The 22,647-nt window shown below is 43.0% G+C and overlaps 1 protein-coding gene and 1 non-coding gene across 15 annotated transcripts in view; both read left to right on the top strand.

Moving 5' to 3' along the window:
- The window catches only part of LOC105469761 (nucleosome assembly protein 1 like 4), a 47,284-nt gene that overhangs the window by 5,279 nt on the left and 19,358 nt on the right, over positions 1-22,647 (top strand). For 13 of the 14 annotated variants that reach the window (XM_011721273.3, XM_011721280.3, XM_011721279.3 and 10 more), the window contains 7 exons: positions 5,942-5,972; positions 6,844-6,902; positions 9,058-9,157; positions 13,440-13,581; positions 14,153-14,239; positions 15,729-15,860; positions 20,865-20,936. In XM_011721273.3, coding sequence (XP_011719575.1) covers positions 5,959-5,972; positions 6,844-6,902; positions 9,058-9,157; positions 13,440-13,581; positions 14,153-14,239; positions 15,729-15,860; positions 20,865-20,936 — 606 coding nt within the window. In that variant the 5' untranslated portion in view covers positions 5,942-5,958. Of the gene's footprint in view, positions 1-2,908; positions 2,930-5,941; positions 5,973-6,843; positions 6,903-9,057; positions 9,158-13,439; positions 13,582-14,152; positions 14,240-15,728; positions 15,861-20,864; positions 20,937-22,647 lie in introns of those variants that run through there. The other variant, XM_011721276.3, reaches the window with a different exon arrangement.
- LOC112424611 (small nucleolar RNA SNORA54) lies at positions 21,715-21,838 on the top strand. Its single transcript, XR_003015398.1, has one exon. It is a non-coding gene; the product is annotated as a small nucleolar RNA SNORA54 (small nucleolar RNA).

Here is a 22,647-nt window from a genome sequence, read left to right as displayed (position 1 = left end):
GTGGCATGGTCTCAGCTCACTGCAACATCTGCCTCCCAGGTTCAAGCAATTCTGTCTCAGCCTCCCGAGTAGCTGGGATTACAGGTGCCTACCACCACGCCTGGGTAATATTTGTTCTTTTTAGTAGAGATGGGTTTCACCATATTGGTCAGGCTGGTCTCGAACTCCTGACCTCAGGTGATCTGGCCACCTGGGCCTCCCAAAGTTCTGGGATTACAGGCGTGAGGCGCCGTGCCCAGCCTGTTCATTGCTTTTAAACAGTATCATGGGCCTGGCACGGTGGCTCATGCCTGTAATCCCAGCACTTTGGGAGGCTGAGGTGGGCAGATCACCTGACGGTCAGGAGTGTGAGACCCTCTCCAGCCTGGGCGACAGAGCAAGACTCCACCTCAAAAAACAAAACAAAACAAAAAAGCAAAAAACATTATCGTGGAAAGTTTAACAACATGATTAACTTCTGATCCTGGAGAGTGGTAATGGTAGCCTGGATCAGGAGTCTACTGGTCAGGGCAATAAAAATGGAATCTGAAGTGTCTCAGGGCTTCGTATAATTGTCAGGTTTTGTGGGTGGGGGTGTTGGGGTGTCCTGCAGGGGTATCTTGATTCCTTCTGAGAACAGATCATTCCTTTGTCCCTTCTGATGTCCTAATCTAAAACACTACTCCTGGAAGATTTGAACCTGTACCCAGTGACCGGTCAGACTCCCTCTTGGATTGAGAATGTTGGATTGCCATTCCTCAGACTGAATGTGGGCCAAGCAATTGTGCTTTAGAAATTTATCTTAGAGGCCGGGCGCGGTGGCTCATGCCTGTAATCCCAGCACTTTGGGAGGCTGAGGCAGGTGGATCACCTGAGGTGGGGAGTTCAAGACCAAGCTTGGCCAACATGGTGAAACCCTGTCTCTACTGAAAATACAAAAAAAAAAAAAAAAAAAAAGCGCCACTCGGGAGGCTGAGGCAGGAGAATCGCTTGAACCCGGGAGGTGGAGGTTGCAGTGAGCTGAGATCGCGCCTCCAGCCTGGGCAACAAGAACAAAACTCTATCTCAAAAAAAAAAAAAAAATTACTACCATCCCTAATTTTGTAGGATTTATAGGATGTAAGGAAATTATAAGGAGTCTTGTGAAAACAGTAATTACATTTGAATTAATTTTAATCCTTCAGTTATCTCCCATAAAGACACTGAGGACCTTTGAGTTTATTAAGACAGAGTAAATATATAAAAGTTTTGGGGAGTATGACCACACTGTCTTTTGTGTCTCAAGCATGGCCCAATTTTTTTTCCTTTCTTTCTTTTTTTTTTTTTTTTTTTTGAGACTTGTCACCCAGGCTGGAGTCTAGTGGCGCCATCTTGGCTCGCTACAACCTCTGCCCCCCAGGTTCAAGCAGTTCTCCTGTCTCAGCCTCCTGAGTAGCTGGGACCACAGGCGTGTGCCACCATGCCCAGCTAATTTTTGTATTTTTAATGGAGATGGAGTTTCACCATGTTGGCCAGGCTGGCCTCGAACTCCCGACTTCATGTGATCCGCTCGCCTTGGTCTCCCAAAGTGCTGCCCAATTTTATAGTTACTCTAGCTATAGAGTAGATGTTTTCAGTTCAAAATTAGGAATGTAAGGTTATATTTTGTTACAAAAATCTTTTAAAATTTCATATGAAAACAGTTGTTTGGGGTAAAAGGAAGTTAATCCATAAAGAGGATTGTTACAGTGTCTAATATAAATAAAAGAACATTTGTGTAATCATGGGGATTCATTTTTTTTTCTCAACCCAATTAAAGATAAAAATTTGCTTGCCAGTTCAGATTTAGAATTATAGACACAGTTAAAGTTTTTGATCTTGGGAGGGAATCTGAACTTTAGAAAACTTACAACATTCTTCTGCCTGGTATCGCTGTTATAATTTAATTTGATTGTCTTTTATTTATTTTTAATTATTAACACAAAAATTATATTTATGATGTATAATGTGATGTTTTGAAGTATACATTGTGGAATGGCTAAGTCAAATTAATTCACATTAAGTGATATACTGATTCTGACAAGAACACTTAAAATCTGCTCTCAGCAATTTTTCAATTATGTGATACATTGTTAACTATAGTCACCAGATTGTATAGATCCCTGGATTGCCTTTTAAAAGTGAGAGAACGTTCTGGATGAGTCTTTGGGCTCTGGTTTTATAAAACTAATATTAAACTGAATATATCAACATTTAAAACAAACACTTATTTTCCTCACACCTGTATATTTGATAGTTCCTTATAACTTTCTGTTTTAAGGGTGATAGGGATTGTTAAACAAAAATAAATAATTTGTGTTGCTGAAACTTGACTGAATTCTAGCTTGTTTATAATACCACCACTCTATGTTGTCTTTCCTTATACAGGTTGAGCACTCCTGATCCCAAAATCAAAAGTCCAAATGCTCCAAATTCTGAAACTTTGTTAGTGTTGACATTGATGTTACAAGTGGAAAATTACACACCTGACTTCATGTGATGGGTCACTATTAAAACTTTGTTTCATGCACAAAATTATTTAAAATAATGGTGTATAAAATTACCTTCAGTCTGTGTGAATAAGATGTGTAGGAAACATGAATGAATTTCATGTTTAGATTTGGGTCCCATCCCCAAGATACCTGATCATGTTTGTACAAATATTCCAAAATCTGAAACACTTCTGGTCCCAAGCATTTCAGATAAGAGATACTCAACCTGTATAAAGGGTGCAGTGTTTAAAGTAACTCAGTATGTTGGTTTCATATCAAGGAATAGATACAGTCTATATGCATGACGGTTACAAAAGTGAAAAGAGACCTGGCCTGCTGTTATGTACTAGGCAATTTATCTTCATTAACAGCTTTTCAAGTAGCCACTGAAGTTTTTGGCTGATGATACTGAGATACAGAGGAAGGTTCTGCAGAAGAGCGTGAGTGGAAATGAGTATGGGGAAGTAGACAGGGTCTGAATTGATAGGAATGTGTATTCTGCAAAAGGTGACGGGGGAACCACTGAAGTGTGTTTTTTGTTAGTGTTTTGTTTTGTTTTTGTTTTTGTTTTTTGTCTTCGAGACGGAGTTTTCGTTCTTGTTGCCCAGGCTGGAGTGCAATGGCGCAATCTCGGCTTGCTGTAAACTCCGCCTCCCGGGTTCAAGAGATTCTCCTGCCTCAGCCTCCTGAGTAGCTGAGATTACAGGGGTGTGCCACCATGCCCGGCTAATTTTGTATTTTTAGTAGAGATGGGTTTCTCCATGTTGGTCAGGCTGGTCTGGAACTCCCAACCTCAGGTGATTCACCTGCCTTGGCTGGGATTACAGGTGGGAGCCACTGTGCCTGGCCACCATTAAAGGGTTTTTGAATGTTCACTGACTAGAGCTGGGTTTGGGTTGCTGCTGTAGTCGTGGTGGTGAGCATAGCCAGCCATTGTAGGATTTGTTGCGCCTTTTTTTTTTTTTGAGACAGGGTCTTTCTCTGTTGTCCAGGCTGGAGTTCAGTGGTGCAATCATAGCTCACTGCAGCTGCCAGGCCTCCAGCTCCTGGGCTGAAGTGATGCTCCTGTCTCAGCCTCTCAAGTAGCTGGGACCAGAGGCATCAACTTCCGTGTCCGGCCTCTTTTTTTTTTCCCCCTGTTTCTGTTTTGAGACAGTCTCACTCTGTCTCCCAGGCAGGAGTGCAGTGATGTTATTTCAGCTCACTGCAACCTCTGCCTCCTGTGCTCAAGCGATTCTCCTGCCTCAGCCCCCTGAGTAGCTGGGACTACAGGTTCACACCACCATGCCTGGCTAATTTTGTTTTGTTTTGTTTTCCTTTCTTTTTTTCTTTTTTTGTAGAAACAGGGTTTCCCCATGTTGCCCAGGCTGGTCTGAAACTCCTGAGCTTCAGGCAATCTGCCCACCTTGGCCTCCCAAAGTGCTGGGGTTATAGGCATGAACCACTGTGCCTGCTGCACTTTTTTTTTTTCTTGGTTTTCATCTTCTTCATTAAAATGTAATTTAGTTTTTTGAAAAAGTGTGTAATACTTGTTGTATTTTGAATCTTAAAAATAGCACATTTTATTTCTAAACAAAAATTTTAAAAAGTAGTTAATACAGAACAGTCATAGATCATAATTAGAGCTGTTTTTGTTAAATATAGAGGGTTTTTTTGTTGTTGTTGGTTTGTTTTACCCTAAACAACCATGGTTCTGTGGTTTGGGCTTCACTCAGGTACTGAAGAATGAATATTGACCAGTTTTCTGCTGGAACAATCCTTTAGCAAGGCCCTCAGGTGTATTTCCCACATCTGAGTTTAAGGAACTTTATAACCACAACTGGGTTATTTTACATTTAAGGACCTTTTTAAGCTATGCATTTAGCTGTTACTTTAAAAGCATTTAGATTAGATTTTGAAATTGTATAGGCCAGGCATGTTGACTCACACTTGTAATCCCAACACTTTGGTAGGCTGAGGTGGGAAGATCTGTTGAGGCCAGGAGTTTGAGACCAGCCTGGGCAACTTAGCCAGACCCTAGCTCTACAAAAAATAAAATCAGCTGGGCATGGTGGCATGTGCCTATTGTCCCTGCTACTCAGGAGACTGAGATGGGAGGATTGCTCGAGCCCAGGACGTTGAGGCTGCAGTGAGCCAGGATTGCATAACTACACTGCAGCCTTGGTGACAGATTGAGATCCTGTCTCAAAAAAAATGATAAATTTTTTTTAGTTTTATTTATATCAAGTTCTGTTTAAGAAGTAAATGCCCTAGAACACACCCTTAATATTCAGCTACAATGTCATCTAATTCTACCAATATAGAAATAATCATCTTTTAAAGTGGGATAATACTGAGTATATTACACAAGGTTTTTACACAAGCAGTACATCCTCAGTGTAGAAGTAATGGAAGATATGGAATAAATGCAATTAGAAAATAATCCCATAAGCTTGAAAGTGTAAACACTAGTAAATGCTTTGAATTACTCTAAAATAATTGGGCTATCATTAATATATGTTTGTGTTGCCAAATGTATTATAAAAAATAAGGCAAATTAGAATTGACATTATTCTGAAGTCTGATTATTTTAGTGCCAATAAGAGAGTTTTCTTTTTTTTTTTTTTTTTTTTTTAGATGGAGTTTCACTCTTGTCGCCCAGGCTGGAGTGCAATGGTACGATCTCGGCTCACTGCAACCTCCGCCTCCTGGGTTCAAGTGATTCTCCTGCCTCAGCCTCCCAAGTAGCTGGGATTACAGGCATGCGCCGCCATGCTCGGCTAATTTTGTAGTTTTAGTAGAGACGGGGTTTCACTATGTTGGTCAGGCGGGTCTTGAACTCCTGACCTCAAATGATCCACCCACCACGGCCTCCCAAAGTACTGGGATTACAGGCCAAGAAATTTTTTTTTGTTATTTTTTGTGTTTTTTTTTTTTGAGGTGGAGTCTCGCTCTGTCGCCCAGGCTGGAGTGCAGTGGCCGGATCTCAGCTCACTGCAAGCTCCGCCTCCCGGGTTCACGCCATTCTCCTGCCTCAGCCTCCCGAGTAGCTGGGACTACAGGCGCCCGTCACTATGCCTGGCTAATTTTTTGTATTTTTTAGTAGAGACGGGGTTTCACCGTGTTAGCCAGGATGGTTTCGATCTCCTGACCTCGTGATCTGCCTGTCTCGGCCTCCCAAAGTGCTAGGATTACAGGCTTGAGCCACCGCGCCCGGCCAAGAAATGTTTTTATGAGTAAGGTATGTGTGTGATGAAATGCACAGATCTGAAGTGTACAGTTTAATGAGCTTTAACAAATGTATACACCGAGGTAACCTCAGTCAAGATCTAGAACATTTTCATCACTCTAGAAAGTTCCCTCCTGTCCCTTCTAGTGGACTCAATCCCATAGACAACCATTGTTTAAAAAGTATATTGAACAAGTATTTTTGTTATATGAATATAATTATTACAACTCTTTTTAATTTATAGGGGATAAAAACATTCAGATGGCAGATCACAGGTAAGCCAAAGTGTACTTTGTTTATTGGAGTTTAAAATTCAGTTGGTGAGCAACAGCCAAGCCATATTTCAATAAATATTAGAATCAAAGTTAAATGCATTTCAGAGTCTAGCTGATGGCTCTTTTCTTGTGTATGTATTTGAGCACATAAAGAAATTACTTCAGACATGAACAGTGCCTCAGATGTTGATACTTACAGATCTTTTATGGAAAGCAATCATTTTGCTCTCCATGCTTTAACAAAACCCCTGGGGTGAAGTCAGGTAATTTTGACACTATCCTAACGGTCTGTGGTTGTCAGTGATCAAGTGGGAGATTTTGTTTTGTGGATTGAGGGTTACTTTTAGTTGTGTATATTGTTTGATGTTTATTTTTTATGAGGGAGGTATGTCCAGGCATCTTTGAAAACTGTTTCATGGCTTATTTTACATTTGTTGTAGCTAATTTTACAAAGCCACTTTGGACACTGTCTTAACTTCGTAAGACTGCCTTACTCTGTCTGATCACATGAGCTGCTGACCAAACAGTAACATGTTTGTTGGTTGATGGGTTTGGTTTGAGGGTTGGGAGCAGATTTTTTGAGGAAAGAAGCTGTAGAAATGAAAGCTGTCTAAGAAGCTTTGGCTAAGGTTGGAAATAAGAACTTTGTAGGGCTTTATGTTTGGGAGACGAGGGGCGTGTTAAGTAGTAGAATATTTTTATAGCAGGGAGGACAGCCTCTGAGATGACACATGCACATTAGTAGTTGTCTTCTCAAATCTGACGTCACTGTAGAGATGCCTCTTAATATATTGAATAAGAAACGTCCATTTCTGCTACTTCTTTGGAGCTTTCTTGACAATGATACCTTTTAAACGTACCGTTGTTTTAGTTTTTCAGATGGGGTTCCTTCAGATTCCGTGGAAGCTGCTAAAAATGCAAGTAATACAGGTCAGTTCACTGCACATGGAGAGTTTGCATCCAGTATGGGGAATCTTCCTCTCTCTTGGAAACATTAATACAAGTAAAGGATTCCTTCCTGTACTTCAGTGGTTTTAGGAAAGCTAGAGTAATTAAAATGAAAAATCAGTATCTTATTAATAAAAGATTTATTTATTATAGGAATTCAGACTCTACAGTAGTAAAGAGAATAATAGTACAGTCTACCTTCTTGTACCTACCATCACTGAGCTTTAGTATTGATTAACAAATGACCAGTCTTTTTTCTTATTTTTGAGATGGAGCCTTGCTGTGTTACCCAGGCTGCTCTTGAACTCCTGGGCTTAAGCAATTTTCCTGCCTCAGCCTCCCAAGTAATTGGGGCTGCAGGCACAGACCACTGCACCTGTCTTTTTTTTTTTTTTTTTTTTTTTTTAATCTATACCCTTAACTTTCCTTCCTTTGGAAAGCAAATCCTAGGAATGTTATTTTGTTCATAAATTCGCAGATGTGATATCTTTCCCCCATTAAAAAATAACCCTATATATCTGTACTCCCCACTCCCTCCAAACTGTTTGAAAGCAAGTGGTGGATATTTGTTTTCCTAAAACAATTCTACAATGCCATTACCAAGAAACTTAGCATTGGAGCAATACCATTCTCTAATAGACAGTCATGCTCCTGTTTTCCCTGGTTTTCTCAGCAATTTTTACCCCACCCCCAAATCTAGCACCTACTCAAAGATCATGCGTTTTGTTTTGTTCTAGAGTCATCTCCCTACCTTTTGTATCTTTTATTAATACATCAACACAGCAGCGCTCTGGGCCACTGTGGTCTTATAGAGTGCTCACAGTCTGGATTTGCCCGGTCGTTTCTTCCTGATGAGATTCAGGGTAAACATTTGGCAAGAAGGGCACACAGGTGACATGATGCAGTGGTCATTGCTTCCGGAGGCACAGTATGTTGGCTCGGCACCTGTCCGGGGACATTGTGATTGATTAAGACAATGCCTGCCAGACTTCTCTGTTACCAAGGTCCTTTCACCTTGGAAGCAATCTGTCAGGCACGTGTAGATATCCTCTTCTTTTTCAGCAAACTTTCACACAGTGGTTTTAGCACCCATTGATGTGTGTTTGTATATGCATGTAGTATTTACATACTATACATGTGTATACAATTTTATATATACAAATTATGTACCTTAAATATACTTCACGTGCTTCATGTTAGTGGTTGTGTTTGCAGTTCTGTTATAAATGTTTAAAATTGAGTGCCTACTTGGTGTGTTTGACTTACCCACATCATGGGAGAATACTCAGGATGGGAGAATACTTGGGTATGTACTGGCTCTAAGCAAGGGAAGGGCGCTAGGTTTGGGTTTTTCTATATTGTATCATTAAGAGGGAAATTGTTAAGTGTCTGTGTCATGAGCCAGATGTCTGCCACTCCTTAGTCACACAGCTGGGTAGAAGGACAGTCACTACCCTCTCAGGATCTCATTCATTGGTTTATTGGGAAATGGGCTTCTAAATACAAACATCTCGAGATTGTGAGCTCACTACACATGTAGGTTAGCAGTAAGTGGGGTGGAATGGTCAGAAGTACTTCCTGGAACGAGATGGGCTTAGGCAGAGGAACATTCAAGGCAGAGGCGAGAAGCACATGCAAAGAAAACTTAGGAAACAGTGCCGTCAGGGAGCTAGTGAGCCTTGGGCTCTCCTGGACTGTGAAGGCCATGGCACCACAGTGAGCGAGGGAACTGGTGGATGCTCTTTCACTTTGAAAAACTGATCTCATCTCTGTTCTTGGCTTCTGGACACCACACTGGGACTTGGGGGTAGACCATGTGAACTTCCATTAATGATGTCCTCAGTTGTTTAAGCCTGGGGGTTAAACAGCCGCAGTCCTGGTGAGAACCAGGACTCTCTAGGTATTTATTCAGTAAATTTGTAACTACCCATCAGGTGATTAACCTAGAGTGTTAAATGCTCTTAAAATAAATTTTAATTATTTTCAAAACGTGTTTTAGAAGTCACTGGTATGTGTATTTAGAAATTAGTAGATGTAAATCTAGGCAAAGCTAAGTAGATATGCTACTCATTTTTGACTCTTGGCTATTGTGTGTGGTGGGCATATTTTAAATATGTTTGGTCTTAACTCTTCATAGAAAAGCTCACAGATCAGGTGATGCAGAATCCTCGAGTTTTGGCAGCTTTACAGGAGCGACTTGACAGTGTCCCTCACACCCCTTCCAGCTACATCGAAACGTAAGTGTGCTGTGGATCGGGTCTCATGCAATTTGGAGAAACAAAAGGAAAACAAAGGAAGAAACTGTTTTTCAGTTCCTCAAAACAGGAATAAATGTTTTTTTTTCATTCCAAGACATCGTCTGTGAGAGACAGGCCCTGGGATATGAGAAGAATGACCCTACCCGGTGCTTAGTCTCAGAGTTTGCCTGGTGGACGGAAGAGAGTGACCTGTCAGTTTCTGATAGGAAGTGCACAGTGCCATCCTGTGGAGGGCTAGAGGACTTCACGGATCAGCCGAGTTGGGGAGGACAGCTGGTGGCTCCTACATTAAACTAAGAGAACCGCTCCTTCCTGACTTACCCACATGAGCCTGTGACACCAACACCTTAAAAAAAAAAAAAAAAGCTGGGCATAGTACCAAATACCTGTGAGTTTTCACTACCCTCCAGCCTGGGTGACAGTGAGACTGTCTTTTTAAAAAAAAAAAAAAAGAAAAAAAAGTTAGAATCTTGCTATATTGCCTAGGCTGGTTTTGGTTTTGAACTCCTGGGCTTAATTGGTTCTCCTGCCTCAGCCTCCCAAAATGCTGGGATAACGAGTGAGCCATTGCACCTGGTTGACACCTTTCCTTTTTTTTTTTTTTTTTTTTTTTTTTTGAGACGGAGTCTCGCTCTGTCGCCCAGCCTGGAGTGCAGTGGCCGGATCTCAGCTCACTGCAAGCTCCGCCTCCCGGGTTTACGCCATTCTCCTGCCTCAGCCTCCCGAGTAGCTGGGACTACAGGCGCCTGCCACCTCGCCCGGCTAGTTTTTTGTATTTTTTAGTAGAGACCGGGTTTCACCGGGTTAGCCAGGATGGTCTTGATCTCCTGACCTCGTGATCTGCCCGTCTTGGCCTCCCTAAGTGCTGGGATTACAGGCTTGAGCCACCGCGCCTGGCCTGACACCTTTCCTTTCTTATGAGAGTCTTATGTCCTAAGTGTATTGCACTATGAAAATGATAAGGATGGTGATCCTAAAATCCTAGGATGGCTCTTGTCAGGACCTCCCTGTCTTACTTCTGGAAGGAATTTTTGGTTTTTGAGTTGGAGTCTCACTTTGTTGCCCAGGCTGAAGTGCAGTGGCATGTAATAGCTCATTGTAACCTTGAACTTCTGAGTTCAAGTAATCCTTCTACCTCAGCCTTCAGAGTAGCTGGAACTATAAGCATGTATCACCATACCATGCCTGGCAATTTTTTTTTTTTTTGAAAGGGATGAGCTGTTACTGGTCTTCCATCTGTAATCGAGTCAAGGCTTGGTCTCCCAGGAGGCCCCACCTTCCAACTGGTTTCCCCGCTATTATGACAAGAAGGGGACCTTTATTTTTTATTTTTATTTTTTGAGACAGAGTCTCGCTCTGTCACCCAGGCTGGAGTGCGGTAACTTGGGATCTCAACAACTTCCGCCTTCCAGTTTCAAGTGATTCTCCTGCCTCAGTCTCCCGAGTAGCTGGAATTACAGGTGCACGCCACCACGCCCAGCTAATTTTTTGTATTTTTATTGTTCTGGGGTAGATATGCTGAACGTGCAGGTTTGTTACATAGGTATACATGTGCCATGGAGATTTGCTGCACGTGTTTTTTTGTATTTTTAGTAGAGACAGGGTTTCGCCATGTTGGCCGGGCTGATCTCTAACTCCTGACCTCAGGTGATCTGCCCACCTTGGCCCCCCAAAGTGCTGGGATTACAGGCATGAGCCACAGCGCCCAGCCTAGAAGGGGACATTTAGAGTTTGCTTTGCCCATTTAGAAGCTTCTTGGGGATTACTTAGTGGGCCAGGTTTTTTGATTTTTTTTTTTGCAGACTACATTGATGGGATGGAGTGATACTGTGTAGGAGTGGCAAGAATTGAGAATGAGTAATGGTTTCTAGTTTTCTCGCTTTAGAAACTGGGTTGGTGGGGTGGCATTCTGTGAGAGGAACTGCTTGAGTGGGAACAAGTTTATGTGAGACTAGAAGTGGTTCCATATTGGCCATATTGCAGGAAAAGTGCCCGCAGATGGCTGGGTGTAGTTGGTATGAATGATTGAAGGACTGCTAGGGGCACACTAGGGTCCAGTTTGTTTAACATCCTTTGTCATTTTACTTCAGTTGGAAAGCTTCAAAAATTAAACTAATTTAAAATTGTATAATTAGTCAGGCGTGGTAGCTCACACCTGTAATCCTAGCACTTTGGGAGGCCAAGGCAGGCAGATCGTTTGAGCCCAGAAGTTCAAGACCAGCCTGGGCAACATGGTCAAACCCCATCTCTACAGGATGCAAAAAAACTAGCTGGGCATGGCTATGTGCCCCTGTAGTCCAGCTACTCGGAATGCTGAGGTGGGAGGATCATTTGAGCCCAGAAAGTTGAGGTTGTAGTGAGCCGAGATGGCACCACTGCACTGCAGCCTGGGCAACAGAGTGAGATCCTATCACAGTAAATGAATGAATGAATGAATGAATGATCAGTGCTGAAAAGAGGTACAAGTGGCAGTGGGAGTCTATGATTTTGTTAAATTCTTTTTGCTTTTCCCTTGTTCTCATCTACTACTAGCAGTAGTTCTAGAATGTTAAGCATTATTTGAGAGTCTAAACTAAGGACCTTTAGCTTGAGGTAACTGTGATTATATTTCACCCAGGAGAGTGGTCCTTTGGGATGCAAGGCAGTTGTTCTAATACCTCCCAGACCAGTGATATGTGTGTGTGAATTGCCTGCTGCTCTGTGCTGTGTGGTGTTGGAGGATAAGTCAAGTGCTTAGACTTGAGAACTCTGATCATGTGAATGGGTATCTAAGATTCAGGACCCAGGGCCCTGCCCCAGGTAGATTATTTGGGTCTATGATGAGGCCGGGAATCTGCTGTTCAGTCCACATGATTATGACCAGGGGCTTTGCTTTAAGCAAATAGTTTTGATAGGTTAAACAGGGATTTTTCTTCTGATTTATAGAAGTTATACATACAAACTAAAATATTTTTTAAAACATAGAACAGGATTGAGCAAACTCATAGTTGACCTGACTCTCAAGGACAAAGTTGTGTTGCCTGTGGTCTGTGTTTCTCAGATTTTTCCTCCAGTGTGTTAACAAGTATGGACTCCCACGTGGCACTAAATATTCCTGTACAATGTGATTATAAATAGGCCATATTTGAATACCGTTGAACTTCCATTGTCCAGTTTTTCACTTGTACAGATCTATCGATGGACAATCCAGCATAAATACTTGATTAGGATAAATTTTTTTTTCCTTTTGGTAAGATAGGGTCTTGCTCTGTTTCCCAAGCTGGAGTGCGGTAGCACAATCATAGCTCCCTGCTGCCTTGACCTCCCAGACTCAAGTGATCCTCCCACTTCAGCTTCCTGAGTAGCTGGGACTACAGGGGCACACTTGGCTAATTTTTTAAATTTTTTGTAGTGAGGGGTCTTGCTATATTGCTCAGGCTGGTCTTGTAGTCCTGCCCTCAAGCCGTCCTCCCACCTTGGCCTCCCAGAGTGGTGGGATTACAGGCATGAGCCACTGCACCCAGCCTTAAGGATAAATTCTTAGAAGTGGAATTACTGGGTCCAAAGAACACTTTCAGTATTTCTGCCCTTAAGAAAGATGAGTCAGAGGGCTGCTTGACCCTTAGCCTCGTAAAACCTAGGTGTTTTGTTTTGGTTTTTAATTGCCAATTTGGTAAGGAAAAGATGAGCATTCTTTTTTTTTTTTTTTTTTTTTTTTGAGACGGAGTCTCGCTCTGTCACCCAGGCTGGAGTGCGGTGGCCGGATCTCAGCTCACTGCAAGCTCCGCCTCCCGGGTTTATGCCATTCTCCTGGCTCAGCCTCCCGAGTAGCTGGGACTACAGGCGCCCGCCACCTCGCCCGGCTAGTTTTTTGTACTTTTTTAGTAGAGACGGGGTTTCACCGTGTTAGCCAGGATGGTCTCGATCTCCTGACCTCGTGATCCGCCCGTCTCGGCCTCCCAAAGTGCTGGGATTACAGGCTTGAGCCACCGCGCCCGGCCAAGATGAGCATTCTTAAATGTTTGCATTCTTTTGGATATTTTATGAGATTGAATCTTTCTTCATGTTTGACAATTTGTGTTTTTTCTTTTGTGAATTATCTTTTCTGCCTCCTGTATCCTTTTTTTCCTATTGGGGTATTTGTCCTTTTCCTAATTTTTAAGAGGTCTTGTTCATTATGTTAATTCCATGTTAACCTAAATTTATTTTAATAAAATTGAAAAGCATGGTGCCTTATTTTGCAGGCATGAGGATGTTGTATTTCTTACTCCTTTTTTTTTAGTTTACCTAAAGCAGTAAAAAGAAGAATTAATGCATTGAAACAACTTCAGGTGAGATGTGCTCACATAGAAGCCAAGTTCTATGAAGAGGTACATGACTTGGAAAGAAAGTATGCAGCACTATACCAGCCTCTTTTTGACAAGGTAGGGAACTCTCTTAACGAATTTAATATACAGATAGTCTTCAACTTACAATGGTGTTAGGTTGTGATAAACCCATTATAAGTTGACAACATCTAGGGTAAGAACGCATCTAAGCTACCAAACATAGCTTAGTCTAGACTACCTTAAATAAGCTCAGAACACTTAAATGAGCCTGCAGTCAGGCAAAATCATCTTCCACAAAGCCTATTTTATAATAAAGTGCTGAGTATCTCATGTAATGTATTGAACACTACACAGAGAGTGGAACAGAGTGTGGCTGTATTGGTACTCAAAGTGTGATGGCTTCTGCACCATCATGAAGTTGAAAATCTTTAGTTGAGCCATTGGAAATCAGGGACCGCCTTTATTTTAGATCTTTAGGTGAAACATCCAGATTTACCCAGGAAATCATTTAATATTTTTCTTTGAACCCTAAAATTTAGAATCTTAAAATAAGTTATAAAAATACCCAGTTTTCAAAGTCTTTTTGTAGACATTATTTATAAATTTAACTCTTGAGTTTCCAAGTAAGCTAATAACACAATTCTAATAAGGTCTCATTTTTATGTAGAGAAGAGAATTTATCACCGGTGATGTTGAACCAACAGATGCGGAATCGGAATGGCACAGTGAAAATGAAGAGGAAGAGAAATTGGCTGTAAGTCTTTTGAAAAATGTGACTTATGTTCTGTTTTAATACTATTAAAAATAAGCATTTTTTAATGATTTTTAATGACTAGTAAACTTACGTGCTTCTAGCAGTAGGTGCTGCTGCATCATTAGGTTGGGTTTAGATTCCTTTCTGATACTGATCTAGCATCTGGCACAGTACTGTCAGTTCATAGGAGGAGTAAGATGTAGTGCCATGTCAGTTATCTGTGGACAGGAGCATATTGAAATAAAGGATCAGACAAAGATTAAAACATCAGAGAAAGCAAAGATCAAGAAGAGATACCCCTGTGTTCTCAGTCACTGGAATATTGGGGGAGTTGTGAGGGGAGTGCCTTCCTGCTCAGTGGCGTGGACTAGCGTGCTCCCTGACAGGTGCTCAGCCAGTGGATTGGTTGCGTATGGTGGTTGTGGTATGGCCGTCAGTTACCTGCTCACAGCCGTGAAAGCTCCCAGTGTCAGCCTGATTTTTTGTTTGGGAGACAAGTAACTTTTATCCTATAACTAACTTTTGGCATGGGTTTTTTTTTTTTTTTTTTTTTAAGGTATATGATAATTTTGGTAGCCTTATGTGTTTTTTGATCTTTTTAAAATATGTAGAACCTGGCCGAATTGAAGCCATGGCTGTGGATTGATACAGTTGTGAATCAGCTTCTAACAGCTCAAGGAAATCTGCCTTCGCTAATTTAAAAGGCCTACGAGATCATTTCATCATAACAATCCCATTTGGCAAGGCATTCAGAATCTCCCATAGTTCCATTTAGTGTTATGTTTTACCTCCCTTGGTCTACCTTTTCCCTGGGGCCTGATGTTATAAGACTCCCCTTCACTTTACCATGTACCCTTTCTGATCACTTTCTGATGCTTGCGTTATGTCCATGAACCAGCATTTATAGCCACCTGCTTAAAGCTGGATAAGTTGCTGAGCACTTTCTTGCTGCAGATACTGCTGCAGCAAATTTTTTTTTTTTTTTTTACTTCAACTTACTGCCCCTACCCCACAAATTTTAACCAGAGGTCAGATTATTAGTCCAAGTGAACTTACTGATCCTTGGACTGGACTTTTTTTTCCCAGTGATAGATGTTCTGCATATTTGCATTCCATTTCCTTAAGGTTGATGTACAGTCTTTGCATCTGCATTTGTGATGATGATTGTCTCAGGATGGCACCTCACAGAGTTAGCACTGGATGACCTTTCCCAGAGTTGGTGGCACTTTGTCATCTCTTCAGTTTCTTCGCCTTTGATGTGAAATCATAAGGAATTCCATGTGGATATAACGCCTTGACTGCTTTTTTCCCTCGGAAGCATCTGAGAAGTGTTGCATGGCACAGTGAATGGTTTGGAGATGCAGACTCTGAAAGAAAGGTTTTTGATCGGAGATAATACAGGATTTGGAAATGGTACTCTACATTAAGCCACTGCGTTATTTTTAAATTTGTATTTTTTGCGATCTTTTTGCATCTTTATTTTTTTTAGGGAGACATGAAAAATAAAGTAGTCATAACAGAAAAAGAAGCAGCAACAGCTGAAGAGCCAAATCCCAAAGGAATTCCAGAGTTCTGGTTTACCATCTTTAGAAATGTAGATATGCTAAGTGAATTAGTCCAGGTAAGCACATTTCTATCTTTTAGAGAGATTATGTGGTAGTCTTCTAACATTACTTATCTATGGCATTTTTTTAAGCACTAAACTGGGCGTTGAAAGGTTGTTCATAGTGGGCGGAAGGGCACTTTCTGTGACCAGGACCTAAGGTGAGCAGTCCTGATCTCACAGTGAATGGTTTATTCACAGTGGGGCTTCCATGCTGTCTTTTGCAGTTCTTGGTGGAAAGCCAGGCAGCTCAGCCTGATCCAAAACTTTCAAATCAATTCCTTTTACCTCCTGTAAATGTCTGTTGTCTCGCCTGTGAATAGATTCAAGAGCGCATCTGTGTCTTACTGTGGTGTGAGTGCGCAGGAAAGGGTGAGGGCGGGAGACCAGAGTAGGAGAATGAATTTTGAAGGGATAAGTTCTATGTGTGTGTATACACACACACATCCCAGTGAATTTTTGAACAAGTTGCTAATATTTTCTGATCATTTCTCTTGAAAAGTGTCTATTTTAAAAAAAGAAGGCCAGGCATGGTAGCTCATGTCTGTAGCCCCAGCACTTTGGGAGGCTGAGGTAGGCAGATTGTTTAAGACCAGCGTGGGCAGCATGGCGAAATCCCATCTCTACAAAAAATACAGAAGTTAGCCGGGCATTGTGTTGTGCACCTGTGGTCCCAGGTACTTGGGAGGCTGAGGCAGGAGGATCACCTGAGCCCAGGAGGTCGAGGCTGTGGTAAGCCATGATCATGGCGCTACACTTCATCCTGGTGGGTGACAGAGTGAGACCCTGTCTCAAAAAAAAAAAAAAACAAAACCAACCAACATTTCTGATTTTGTCTTGCCTTGACATTTTACTTTCTACAGTGAAATGGTGAACAAATTAAAAGGTGACAAATTTGGTTTTCCCTGAAATTAGTTATAATAGAAGTTTCTACAACACAGAAACAAATCTTGCCTTAAGTCTCACTGACTGACTTGCTGTCAGTTTTTATTGCTCCAGAGTCCCCAGAAACAGTACATCTACATTCACACTTGCTCAGGACAGCTCCAGGCTCTGCTTGTGTGGGCAGAGTGCTTCTCCCATCACAGAGCATAGCCACTGTCTGTTGTCCTTTACAAACTGCTGTATTGTAATTTGCACGGGATTTTACAGCTACGTTTTTTAATGGTTTTCACAAATGTATCACATTGCTGCCTCTGCTACCTCCCTTGTTTCATGCTTATCCTGTGTCCTAAGCCAAAACTTGAGAATTCAAGATGGAAAGAATGATGTATTTCTTATTCTCCTTCCAGAGCAGAAAGCATCTAAAATAGAACAGCCTTGGTTTTTCCTGATCTGAGCTTCCTTTTTATATGAAAAGGTGGAATTTACGAAGACTAGACCATACTTTTAAAAGAATGCCATGCACCAGAATTTCATTGGAAAAATTAAGTAATGTGTACCAGAGCCGTAGTCTCACCCTGACTGTGTATTACAATCACCTGAGCAGCTTTAAAAACTAAATAGCAAAAACTGAATGCCTCATCTGTCACCACGGCACTGAGAGTTTTGAGGTGGTTTTAGGAACTCTGATATGCATGCTGAGAGTTGAAAATCCCCATGGTAGGGAGCAGGTGGAAAGACTAGCTCTTAGGTTAGTTCTTCTCAGACTTCGGGGGGCATGGGGAGTGGCCATGGCAGTGCAGATTCTGGTTCTGTGGGGCTGCCTGTCTCATGGGCCCCAGGGTGATGCTCATGCTGCAGGGTTGGAGCATTTTCACGTGGGATTGGGGGTGCAGTGATAACAGGGTTTGGGAGCAAGAGTTAGGTGACTTGAGTGAGTTTTGGTGTCCCCTTCTGTGCATGTGGCCACCTGGTTATGGCATTGGGGTCACTGGCCATGGATAGCGCTGCCTTGGGTTTTGAGAGCACAGTGAGGCATTTGGCCACATTTTAATGGGGTGTCCCTTCTCATTCTCCCAGCACCTCTGTATTAGTGTCAGTGCTTCAGCATTTCAGCCAAGAGGTGTCTTGTTGCTTTTTGTTTTAAAAGCTTTAAAAAGATATGCAGGGGTTGATAGAGTACTCATTTAATATGCAGAGAATGAGGAAATGTTATTTGTACTGTTTGTAACCTCATAGCAGGTAACGGTAGCATGTTCTATTTTGATTTTTTAACACATTTTTTTTTTTTTTTTTTTTACGGAGTCTTGCTCTGTTGCCCAGGCTGGAGTGCAGTGGCATGTTCTCAGCTCGCTGCAAGCTCCGCCTTCCGGGTTCACGCCATTCTCCTGCCTCAGCCTCCCGAGTATCTGGGACTACAGGTACCCGCCACCATGCCCGGCTAATTTTTTGTATTTTTAGTAGAGACGAGGTTTCACCATGTTAGCCAAGATAGTCTCGATCTCCTGACCTCATGATCCCGTCCGCCTCAGCCTCCCAAAGTGCTGGGATTACAGGCGTGAGCCACCGCGCCCGGCCAACAATTATGTTTTAATGTCTGGTGTTGGAGTCTGCCATTTCTGAGAGAATCCTTTTCCTTTTTAAGGGACATGGTCTTGCTATGATACCCAGCCTAGAGGTCAGTGGCTTTTCATAGGCACAGTCAGTGCACTGCTGTCTCAGTCTCTTAGCCTCAAGTGGTCCTCCCAAGTAACTGGGACTGCAGGTGTGCGCCACTGTACCCAGCTCATTTTGGTCAAATATTAAATTCCAAAGTTGGATTAACTCTGAATCCCTTTGTTCTAAATTTGGGGATAGTTGAAATATATTCCTTCAAGTAGAGTGGAAAATTTGAGATGGCGGCTTTATGATCTGAGTGTGATGCTTCCAGTGTTGTTTGTGTCTTTGCTTCCTGAGTCTTGAGTGTCTGCCAGTGTGGGGCATTGCCTTATATCTGCCCTGGACATTTAAATTTTGACCCACAGGGTACATGGCTGCTTGAGGAAATTAGAACATAATGGTTATTTTATGAAGTTTGGGAAAACATCAGTGGGCACTGTGTCTTTGAGTGGGATGAGTTTGAAGTTGCCAGTGCCATCTCTGGAAAGCATGCTGGTGAAGGTGTTCATCTTGGTGATCGAGAGCCAGTGCATGCCTCCATGGGTGGCACGCGCAGTGTTGGAGACTGAACATCGCATGCAGGTGTGGCCCATTTAGCAACTGCCTTTGGGTTACTTTTTGTCTGAATACTTGCAGGTATCTTTTTGTCGCTGTTTTTGTTTTTTCTATAATGTCAAAAGAGTTGAAAATTAGGACTCACTTAATGGAAAGTCAGGCACAGAAAGGGAAATACCTCATGTTCACACTCATGTGGGAGCTACAAAAACAGCTTACCGAAGCAGAGTTGTTAAAGGCTTAGAGGGAGAGAGAGGGGAGAACAAACAGGGACAGGTCCGTTATTGGATACAGAGTCACTGCTAGATTGGAGGAGTAAGTTCCGGTGTTTTGTAGCACTGTAGGGTGAATGTGGCTAACGATAATTTAGTGTGTATTTTCAGAAAGCTAGAGGACGGGTTTTGAATGTTCAAAAATAAATGAGGTGATGGTCCTGATTTATTACACATTGTATATGTGCATCAAAATGTCACTGTGTCCCATAAATTACTACAGTTGTTACATAGAACTAAAAAAGGGAAAAAATGATTTAAGAAAAACTTAATGGAACTTCAAGACATTTTGAGGTTCAGTGCCCAGACTTCGGGGGTAAAGAAGCGACTGTAATGTTACAAACGAAGCACCTGCTGCCAGTGCGTGTTTATGAGGATTCAGGTCTTTCCATTCCTCTTCTGACTTTCCTCACTTGAACCTTCTAAGCTGACAGGTATCAGCAAACTCTGAGTTTGAAGAAATACCACTTGTAAAATGATACAGACAGATAAGAATTGTACGCTCTTCCATGGTGCCTGCAAGTTAGATCTCAGACACGCTCTGTGTAACTGTCCTTAAAGAAGTTACCGCGTGTGGCTGGGCGCGGTGGCTCATGCTGGTAATCCCAGCACTTTGGGAGGCCGAGGCGGGTGGATCACGAGGTCAGGAGATCGAGACCATCCTGGCTAACACGGTGAAACCTCATCTCTACTAAAAATACAAAAAATTAGCCGGGCGTGGTGGCGGGCACCCGTAGTCCCAGCTACTCAGGATGCTGAGGCAGGAGAATGGAATGAACCTGGGAGGCAGAGCTTGCAGTGAGCTGAGATTGCGCCGTTGCACTCCAGCCTGGGTGACAGAGCAAGACTCTGTCTCAAAAAAAAAATAAAGAAGTGACCGTCTGTATAGTGAATTTTGGATACAGTCATGAGCCACATAACACATTTTGGTCACAACAGACTGCATATAGGATGGCGGTCCTGTAAGATTATGATACCATATTCTTACTGTACGTTCTCTGTGTTTGATACACAAATAATTACCATCACTATCTGCTTCCAGTATTCAGTACAGTCACAAGCTGTACAGGTTTGTAGTGTAGGAGCAGTAGTGGATAGTAGGCTGCACTGTCTAGGTTTGTGTAAGTATGCTCTGATGATTGCATGCCGAATTGCCTAATGGTGTGTTTCTCAGGAGGTGCCCCCATTGTTAAGGCATGCACAACTTTATTGCTGCAGGTGGGGAAGCTGGTTGCCACGGCTGTAGCTGATCTAGCCTTCTCTTCTGACTTCCAGGCTTCTGCTCTGTCTCCTTAGCAGTCTTGGTTGGTAGCATTTCTGATCTCTGTGTGCAGTGGCAGCTGGTGGCAGGAAAGCAGTGAAGGCCCTTGCCCCAGTATTGCAGGCATGCGGGTGTCAGTGGCACTGCCCTTCGCTGTCAGTGACACCCACCGTTGCTCCACACTAGGGAAAGGGGACACCTTGGTGCTGCTTTTCTATGACAGGGAGTTGGTGAATAAGTTTGGGTTTCTTCCTGATAGTTATTACTTGACAAGGACAGAATTCCAGTAGGGCTAGTTATGCAGCATCTGGGAGCCCATGCAGCCATGACGCTTGGGGAGAGATGTGCTGTTTTTTAAAAGCCGACTGGAATTTTTTTTCTCTTTTTGATTAGGAATATGATGAACCAATCTTGAAACACCTGCAGGATATTAAAGTGAAGTTTTCTGACCCTGGACAGCCTATGGTGAGTACTGACTTGACCTTCTGGTTGGCATCAGAGTCAGTCCACAAAGATGGAAAAACTTGGAGCCAGGGGCAAGAAACCCGCAAAACCCACACTTAGCCACTCATCTGCTGGGCAGCGCTGGGCAAGACAGCTCTCCAAGAGTTAGACTGAGTACCGCATTGTCTCTTTGCTCCCTGAGAGTTAGACGGGATCCCATTGCCTTTCTGTCTCGTGCTTGGCACTGTAGTCGTGAGTCTCTGCTGGATGATTTGACAGTGATGCCGACCATGTGATGTTCCAGACCCTACAGCCAGGTGGGCACCAACGCAGGAGTCAGACTGCAACTCCTGGGCTGTGGTGGTGCTGTCCACTGTGCCTGCCCTCGGTCTTGTAGTTTGTTTGTTTACTCGGTTGGTTGGAGATGATACCGTTCTTTTCCCAAGTGTCTCTCAAGTTTGCATGCATCTAATGTGTATTTTTAACGTTTAAAAAGATGGGAGCTATGTATACCATATGAACAGCACTTATTTGAAAATCTGAACCTACTAGGTTTTACCCTAAAAAAAAAGGCACAAAGACTGAAAAATGTTTTCCTGCTCTTTGCTTTGTCCTGAAACAAATCTTTCCAATATACTTGCTTTGGTGTATCATTGCAGTAGTAATGTTAGTGGCATGGATCAGCCTGCCAGTTGGTAAGACAAGCTTGACTAGGTCAGCCCTTACTTTTATCTGAGGAAACATGCTCATCTTCAGATAGCCTTCCCAGGCTGTCTCATCCTAGCCTGGTTCTCCCAGGGAGCACTGTTCGTTAACCTGTTAGCCTGGCTGTAGCTAATGGGTTCCATTCCAGTGCAATAGCATTTCCAGCGACACATGACTGACTGACTGGTGGCTTTCAGTTTCAGGTCTTGGAGACAAATACTGCATGACAGGCTGTGGGTTAGGGATCTTGCGGATGGGTGATGGTGGTAGGGACCTGGGACCAGTCAGCAGTGTCTTCCTTCCTCCCCATCTCAGCACTGGGGCCCAGGCTAATGGATGAGGGCCACTAGGAGTGGGATTTCTTCAGTATTGGGGCCCGGGCTAATGGATGAGGGCCACTAGGAGTAAAATTTCTTCACTGCAAGTGCTGCAAGTAATGCCTGGGGCAGCGGCAGGGGCAGGCAGTGGATCCACCTGTATCTGTCCCTTCTACTTTTTCCTGTTCCTGTCTGTTTTCCACTATGGAAGGTGATATTCGGGTGTCTCTCTCCAGGTGGGGCACTGGGAGTCAGGAGTGATGCCTGCTCACCAGCTAGGGGCTGCCTCCAGAGGGGACACCCCATCTTCCCTGTCCCATGTGGGTCATAGCAGGTCCTTCTTCCTGGGCTTGCATCTCTTCTGTTTAGACTTTATCACAGGGCCCCCGGGAGCCGCCTGGGCACGTCTGCCTAGTTTGCCCTCATTGGTGTGCATTCTCTTCCCCATGGTGTGAGTGTGTGGTGCTTTAAGGTTCTGTGTGTGTTTTCCTTGTACTTAATTCATCCAGACTCAATTAACTTTTTTTCTCCTTTGGGTTAGTTCCTTTTTTTCCCCTTTCTTTTCTTTTCTTTTTATTATTACTATTTTTTGAGACGGAGTCTCACTCTGTCGCCAGGCTGGAGTGCAGTGCTATGATCTCAGCTCACTGCAACCTCCGCCTCCCGAGTTCAAGCTATTCTCCTGCCTCAGCCTCCCGAGTAGCTGGGAT

This window comes from Macaca nemestrina, chromosome 12, assembly GCF_043159975.1.
Source record: "Macaca nemestrina isolate mMacNem1 chromosome 12, mMacNem.hap1, whole genome shotgun sequence".
NCBI classification, from domain to species: Eukaryota; Metazoa; Chordata; class Mammalia; order Primates; family Cercopithecidae; genus Macaca; species Macaca nemestrina.
The sequence above is the reverse complement of the archived record's forward strand: the minus strand, read 5'-3'. Positions and strand labels throughout refer to the sequence as shown.